The sequence below is a fragment of the Tigriopus californicus genome, chromosome 12 (genome assembly GCF_007210705.1).
Source record: "Tigriopus californicus strain San Diego chromosome 12, Tcal_SD_v2.1, whole genome shotgun sequence".
Classification (NCBI taxonomy): domain Eukaryota; kingdom Metazoa; phylum Arthropoda; class Copepoda; order Harpacticoida; family Harpacticidae; genus Tigriopus; species Tigriopus californicus.
The window spans coordinates 1,039,763-1,047,786 of record NC_081451.1 but is presented as its reverse complement, the minus strand read 5'-3'; the positions used below and the strand labels follow the sequence as shown (position 1 = coordinate 1,047,786).

Genomic DNA, 8,024 nt, shown 5'->3' with positions numbered 1-8,024 from the left:
ACAACATTCCAAATCAGGGTGGTCAAGAGTTGGGCTCCTCACATAAGGGTTTGCTATTTGGGAAAACAATTAATCAATATTTACTATGAAATTCAGTTCTCTCCCCTTTAAAAACTCATCATTAAATTGATATAACCAGTGTTATTCAAAAATATAAGGTCACAAGATGTGCTTGTTCCAACCATGGCTTTTGTATCTCTACTTTGCTTTACTGTATTTCGCTGAAACCGTTGTTCCTTACACATCTTTACAAACGAATCAAAGAGTTGAATAATTGCTCTGAATTAGCAAGGGTGTCCAACCAAATATATGGCCTGAATCACCACTACGTCGTTGTTCAAATTGTGGACAAACATCTCGGGTCCAAATGTCACGTTTAAGCAATTTGTGCTCCAAGGTTGGTCAAGAATCAGGAACGATATGGACTTGTCTTCCAATCGAAAAGTCTGGGATTGCGTGCCACAATTGGTCAGCAAGATGTCTTTGGGAACCGTAGTCGTGGGATCAAAGTGAAATAACATCGAATGAATATCTGCAAAACAACAAGCCCGTTGAACTATGAAACACACTTGAATGTTTCAACGTTCTTACCTTTGTCAGGATTGCCAAGGTTGAGTTGAACGTATGCTTCAGGAAGGGCAACTCCGGTGGCAAGCTTGTCATCAAAGATATCGGAGCAATCAAATCCTGAGCAAGTGATGGGATTTTCGCTTTTGATATCATCACCATTCGAGCACGAAATTGCTACACAAAAGAAAATCATGCTTAAATTCATTCACAATTGAATACAATCATAGAATTGCTTGACAGGGGAGATGCAAGCCTCTTTTGCTCGTTAGAGCCATTGACGTTCATCAAACAATGAGAAATCAATTGTAAGCCGGAAAATCATCGATATAGGAATTATGATGCACGTAACAAATGAAGCTGGTAACAAAAAGTATGTTAAGTTTTCAAAATGTAAAACCGACTTTGGAATATCAATCAAAAAACACATATACATTCATTGGATCTATCTTAAATTAACTGTCTTGATAATGATACATGATTGAAATTCATGTTTGAGTCTTGGCCGGATATAAACGTTTTCAATCTGGCGTCATCAATTGCCGAAGCCATCACCATCTACCGTTAAAAGGGCCGGTTTCATCAAAAGTGGGTCGTTTGACTTTACAAATTGGGCATCATTTCGAAAGAATTTGACATCTGATTCCATTCAGCGTGTCCAAAGAATGGATAAGCTAATACATGCTTTCCCTTGTCTAAGCATTATTACTATTATTCTTTACTGCAACAAATTTGTCATTTGACTATTGGTAGATTTACAGGTATACATGATAACACTTGTTCTCTACCACGGTGTCTGCTTAAGGAAGTTTTGGATTCGGCATAAGACCTGGGCCATTGATCCATTTCACATATTAGTGGATTTTTTCTTGGATCTATGTACTGTTTCAGACATTATGATCCTCAGGGGAGCTTGCCTGGTGAAAATGAGGAGAGGAGACTTCCAGCTTACATCTCCCTTGGCTTACTTGCCTCATTGAATTTTTGATTATTTTGGTTTGATTTTTCATGGCTTTTCTAGCCGCAAAAGAAGCGTAATTCCGTACACTATTAAAATGAAAGGTTATTATTCGCCTTTTTATTACCTTTCAATCCTTAAATGATGTTTGGTTTACCAACGAATTTGAGTTGGCAGACCGAGCAAGTCCTTGAATGTAGGGTTGATCTGGAATGTTATCTAAATATTTGTCCAAGTCTGACTTAAAAGATGCAATCGGATCAACAAGGCCTACGTATTCCCTACGAATATCAGAGGGAAGCAAATTAAACAATGAAGGAGCCCGAGAAAGAAGAGAAGTGGACTTCCTTGTTCGAACTAGCCTGGATTCTCGAAGACTTGAAGGTGCTCTCAAAACGCTCATTAAGACTCTACGGTCACTAGAATTGACCCTAAATCCTGGGTTGGGACAAAGCTCATGGATGCTGTTGAAGACCTACAATATCAGATACCTTTCGTACCTTCTCTGAACACTGGACAGTCCCAACTTTTTTAGCCTCTCCCAATATGAGAGCTCTCTCATATATGTACTCCATGTTCCTAGTGAAACATCTTTGGACTTGCTCGACCTTTTGCAAATCTGCTGAACTCATTGGAGCCCAAATGGGTGAAGCATACTCAAGATGTGGCTGGACAATCGACTTGTACAGAGTTAACATCGTGATGCTATCTCTGGACTTAAACGTGTAAACGTAAAAAAACGTATATTCAACCACACATTTGAAAAGCTTTACCCAACTTCAACTGGACATGCTCATCGACCTTTCCATGATTTTGGAGGACTACACCTAAATCTTTCATAGATGAGACGTGCTCAATATCTTTACCTCCATTATCTACGAGTGGGGTATTCAAAGGAGTTGACCCGAAGGTCATGGAGCGGAATTTCATTCCGTTCAGGGGACATATTACTCTTTGTACGTAACCCAGGAATAGATTATTTCTAGGTCCTTTTCAAGGCTAGTGGAATCTTGGCCATTCCTATCAGAAACTGACTTTGTATCTTCAGCATAAGAAGAGTGACTGGCAGTAATACTTAGCTGTTGAAGCGAGGCTAAGAATATTATAAAAAGGAGGGGCCCTAAGATAAGAAGAGCCCTGGGGAACACCTGACTTGACATCATTTATGTCACTAAAGGATCCCTCGACCTTAACAATTTGCTTCGTATCCTGAATGAAGCTTCTTATCCAATTAAGAACCTTGCCTTGGAACCCAATCTCATGGAGCCTGTTTACTAATAGGCCATGATCTACCTTGTCAAAGGCCTTGGCAAAATCAAGATAAACAACATCTACTGACTCGTGGCTTTCCAGTCCCTCAATGACCTGCTCTAAATGCTCAATCAGTTGGGAAACCGTGCTAAAATGTGCTCGGAACCCGTGCTGGTTAGGAGGAAGGATTTCATGGATATCAAGAACTTCATCAAGTTTGTACTTCATGATCTTCTCAAACACCTTCGCAATATTCGAATTGAGAGAAATCGGCCTATAGTTACTGGGGAGTGACTTATCTCCCCCTATGAAAATTGGAACAACATGAGCTACCTTCAGAGAAGAGGGGAACTTGCCTTGGTCCAAGATGCAACGCATCAAGTGCGAGAAAACAGGAGCAAGAACCTGTGAGCATCTCATCAGAATCTGATATGTCACACCATCAGGACTAGGAGAGCTTGTGAGTCCCAAGTCCCTGATGGTCTCTAAAGCATCCTGATCTGTGACTACAAGATCATCTAAACGCTGAACTTGACAAGCCTTGCCAGTCCCAACAAACTCATCAACGGAGCAATGGACGGTTGCTCCTAAACTCTTTGGAGTTGAAAACGCACTAGAGAACTGATCTCCAAATATGTTGGCCATAGTCATTACATCATTAATGGGTTCCCCATCAACCTCAAAAGGGCCAACAGAATGTTTCATTTGTCTCTTAGAGTTTGCATAAGAGAAAAATGCCTTCGGATTCGACCTGACCTCCTGAACCACCTTACTCTCAGTTTGTAACGGGTCATATTCAATGAAGGCCTTAATCTTAACCTGAACTACGTCCAACTTTTTTTTGGAGACAACCTACAACTACTGTATTCGAAGTGCTCTGATAAATGATTGTTTTGCGGGGGTCAATAGGTTTCTATTTTTTGCCATTATCTGCCACCTTTTTGCATAAATTCTGCCATTTTCGGCCAGCCTTTTCGGCCAGGTGGTGGAAAATGATCTCTATTAACTTATCATTCTTGTATGAGGACTATTACTTTGTTGGAATGGTATTTTCTGCAGTTTGAGTAAAAGAGGGGGCCGTTTTGTGAACTTTACCCAGAAGTTGTGAGGTAGATGCGCAAATTTGAGCCCCAAATTGTGTTTGTGGTACTTAGGAGCTATGGCCAAAGTTATGTTGCAATCACTACATAAAATTCGATTTTTTCGACTTGCTCTTGCTCAGCTACGTAAGCTTTTGCATACACCACTGAAAATTGTGGACGTATCTCGATGACCAAGGCAAGTCATTAGGGCTGCACCATTGGTCTTGTTATGTTGCAGGTTCGACCTGTCCATAGCTTTCTTGAAGCTCAAGAAAACGCAATTTTCATCCTATGCCTGGCAGCCCTGACATCTTGACTAACAAATCGGACCAAAGTTTCCACAGAAAGCCTAAAGGTAATTGCGGCTGAAATGGCTTTTTGTTATGACTAGTCTTGGTCAAGGTACGTCCATAATTTTCAGTGGTTTATGGCTTTTGACATCATATCTTTGAAAGGAGACATTTTAGAAGTAGAGAAAATAAAAATGACTTGAAGTAGAAATCTTCAATCAAATTCATCGAAAATGACTTTGACAAGGTTCTATGAGGCTTAGTCCAACATATTACGGAGTAGTAAGCCAGAAATTGACAAGTCAAGTTTTTTTTCTTTGCTGGGTCTTTGTCCCAGTGTTCAGTCCTTTGCCCTTCTTGTATTTTAAACACTTTTTGCATTTTGCTAGCTTTTTGTACCATTGGCAATTTTTTCCGCAATTTTATTTGCACAATTGACCACATCCAGATGCCTTTTTTGCACATCCTTACTTACAACCAAATTTTTTGAGCTCATGCAACTGGAGATTTCTCATTTCCTGTTCATCAAACCCCCTCTAATCTGCTTGCTTTATAAACGTTCTCGTTTCTTTGTAACACCCCTTGTACACTATTCGTTTATCATAACTTTTGAATCATCACCTGTTTTGCCGAAACCCCCTTGTGTGATTTCATTTACAATTTAGTTTCCTATTGATCATCAAACACTGGTTTAAACGCTATCGTTTAAAACTCCTTTTTAACAAACATTGACAAAACCACTTTGGACGTGGCTTGTTCCATCTTCATGCTATGGGGAGCACTCTTTTCCAAAGAACAACCGGGATGAGGCGTTGCTTTTTGCACCCTTGACATAGTGATTTATTTCGCAATCCACTTGACAAGTAATCCATCTGAGACGAGGATAGTGCCGAAATCAACTAGGGAACTTGCTGATATTTCATACTCAACAGAAGTAAAGCTGAGTGCTTCAAATCAACCGTTGGCTTATCGATATAATACAGGGAATCCCTTAAAAGTGAGCAAAGAAAATATCATACTGTAAATCCCGTTGAAGCCAAAACAAAGCAACCAACTATGGATCGCATGGTAATGGTATAACGTTTTCAGTTTTTTCCGAAAGGTGTCTCAAATTCAAGAACACACCTCTAGGGAAATACAGATGACATCCTATCTGTTGGGAGTGTGTCATGAGATCTGCAAAGCACGGGGAATGGGGGATTTATCTTAGCAGCTAGAACAGCTATTCTTTTTGCAACCTCCCAGATTGGCTGACAACTGCATACTAACCGGATAATAGCTTGCTGTTCATCCGGTTGGCATTGCGTCTCAGGATTTAACCAAGTCCGGACTTATCCTTTTCAATCCTGAATGATTTTGTTCATCTATAATACCCGTTGCCTCATCATGTCGGATAGCAATGCGCTTGTGGACGAGATAAAATCTATGGCTCCTGGGGGATCAATCACCATCTCAGACGAGCAAACTGGATTCCCTCATTGAGAGCAACGCCGTCCAGTCCATCCCCCCTGTTGACCAGACCCATGGCCTCTCCAACCTGATTGCTAGGAGCCAGAGACTGGTCGCTGGAGGGTCAAAAAATCGGCCTCAACCAACATTTGCTCCAGCAAGCCCAATTGAGTCCCAAGACCCAAACAGGTCCCGTTGTTTTATCGACCCGGCCCATGGCCGATGTGGACCCCAAAGACGCATCTGTGGCTTCAATTAAGAAGAAATTCGCCTCTCAAGAAGAATGGGCAACGGTGACTAATATCATGCGACGCGTCGCTTCCAATTCTGCTGAAGCATTCCCTTCCTCACCGACGGAAGACTCCATTTGGTCTCCGAATACTCGGCAGTCCCCTGCACGCTTGGGCCAAAGTCGTGCCACCTTCATGCTGGCCGAAATTCATCTGATTCACACTTTCCCCCACCACGTTTTATCCGGGAAGGTTCGTAAACCACAAAAGAAGCTCCGCAAGAATTGCCAAGTTCACGAGCGTACGAGCTCGTCCGACGATTCGGGTTCACCTGCAGAGGACGACCTGAGATCAAGTGCCAGAGCCAAAGACGAGAATTGGCCGCATCCTTTGGCCAAACTCATCGGTCAAGAAGGCACTGCTAAGAACTATGCAGCCTTGTCAGGAGACGAGTGAGGTAAGTCATGCTAAATTCCAGAGCTCCTTTGCTGCCAGAGTAGCAGTCCGATTTAGCAGCCTTTCGTATCAAGTTAAGTCTTCGAGCTGTTTCCCGCAAATGCTCAAACCCGTTGCTTAAGCTCTCTTTTTTTTCTTCCTACGAGCTTATTGTTCACTTTTTTACATGCAACTTCATCGATTTCGTTGGTCAGTTTGTCTGACATGAATGCTACTTTCAGCCCCTCTTTTCTATTTTCTTTCTTACTTCAGAATTGAGCCTATTTGCCAAGCGACATAGAATTGTTTCAGTTGCACGATCGCCTCCCAGTCCAATGACTAATTCTCCCGGTTGTTTTCAGAAGAAATCACCCACAATCGAGAATTTGTGCGAGATCGTACTAGTAATCTCAAGAACGCGACTTTTTCAACGCAGAGAGTAGGTTGGCACAATAGAGTGTTGACCATTCACCTATCCCAGGTATTACATGTCCTTCAGGCCAGCGCCTTGAACAATTCGAAGTCAAAAGCTCGACGATGGATCTTGAACTTGAAAGATTATGGGAATCTTCCGTTCATTGACTTGGGCTAGAGTGGCCCATTCGTCTCGATCAGACTCTTATCGGACTGCCGGGATGCTGTGCAACATGAATGCATGAAATTTTGAAACCACTGATGAGGCCCATCTGCCAGAAGGCCTTGCTCCTTGTGGAAAGCGCCTGACCATTGGGTTGAAGCTTGTCCACACAAGTGATTGCAGATTATTGATTTCATGTTTGTGTTCCATGATCTATTGATTCCGAGAATTAAAGCTGAGCATTTTTTACCATTTCAGTTGGAACCAATCGTATTGTTGTTTTTAGTTTAAAGCCTGCTCATTTCTCGTAGAAGTTTTCTTTTTCGGTCATTTTCCAGACGTATGTCTCAGAACAACTACCGGTTGTTGATATGCCCAAACCCTCGAGATTGCCAAAGAAACAGATCTGCCACTTGTCCAGATAATCTCAAGTTTATTTGCGACAGCATCGCCAACCATCTCACCCTTTGCACCTACGTATCCGTGAGGTGTTGAACCCTCCATATTTGATCATGCCGCTTCAAGTTTTATCCCCCGTGGGACGCAAAAAGAGGTTGATCACAGATCCATCCCGTCAGTTGAATCCTTACTTGGCCAAGAGAAGCGTCCAACTAGACCACCTCCCCCGTATTTTAGGGAGCATCAAACAAGTTGATTGGTTCGGTGTTATGGATTTGTCATCAAGCTACTATCATATTGGGGTTAACGAACATCACCAAAAATATCTGGGTTTCGCCTGGAAAGGCACTGACAAAGTTTTCAAATGCTCTGTGTGGCAGATCACGTTTCTAGGGTTATCTCCGCAAGTGAGTTCACCAAGCTCCAAAAGCCTATATTTGCCTATATTATCCCGACTCCAAGGTATTCTTTGCTTCATATATGTACATGGATGATCTAGTCGTTTTTGGTCGGTCACATGAAGGGTGTAAGTCTGACATGTCTCGAGCCAGACATGACTCACAAGCTAGACGTCCCGCTCAACGTGAAATTTTGCTTGGTTTGGAGATTGATAGGAAGCTGCTGGGAGTCTTTGTTCCGTTAAAAAAGCAAACATTGATTGCAGCAATGTGCCGCAACTTAACCTTGCGGAGGATTTGCAGATTGATACAAAGCTATGGGAGTCTTTGTTACGTTAAAAAAAGCAAACATTGATTGCAGCAATGTGCCGCAACTTAACCTTGCGGA

The 8,024-nt window shown here is 42.0% G+C and overlaps 2 protein-coding genes across 3 annotated transcripts; one reads left to right on the top strand and one right to left on the bottom strand.

Moving 5' to 3' along the window:
- Positions 1-197: 197 nt before the first annotated feature.
- On the bottom strand, positions 198-1,647 carry LOC131891803 (uncharacterized). The gene is made up of 2 exons (XM_059241472.1): positions 592-1,647; positions 198-532 (listed from the first exon to the last, which is right to left on the bottom strand). Exons 1-2 carry the CDS (start codon positions 773-775, stop codon positions 285-287), a joined length of 432 nt encoding a protein of 143 aa, XP_059097455.1. The 5' UTR covers positions 776-1,647; the 3' UTR covers positions 198-284.
- A 3,135-nt stretch (positions 1,648-4,782) lies between these two features.
- On the top strand, positions 4,783-7,096 carry LOC131891639 (uncharacterized). Of its 2 annotated transcripts, none has more exons than XM_059241268.1 (2): positions 4,783-6,284; positions 6,628-7,096. In XM_059241268.1, exon 1 carries the CDS (start codon positions 5,813-5,815, stop codon positions 6,281-6,283), a length of 471 nt encoding a protein of 156 aa, XP_059097251.1. In that variant the 5' UTR covers positions 4,783-5,812; the 3' UTR covers position 6,284; positions 6,628-7,096. The 2 variants fall into 2 exon arrangements, with proteins under 2 accessions (XP_059097251.1, XP_059097250.1); XM_059241267.1 differs by having other exon boundaries at positions 4,794-6,284; positions 6,625-7,096.
- The last annotated feature ends 928 nt before the right edge of the window (positions 7,097-8,024 follow it).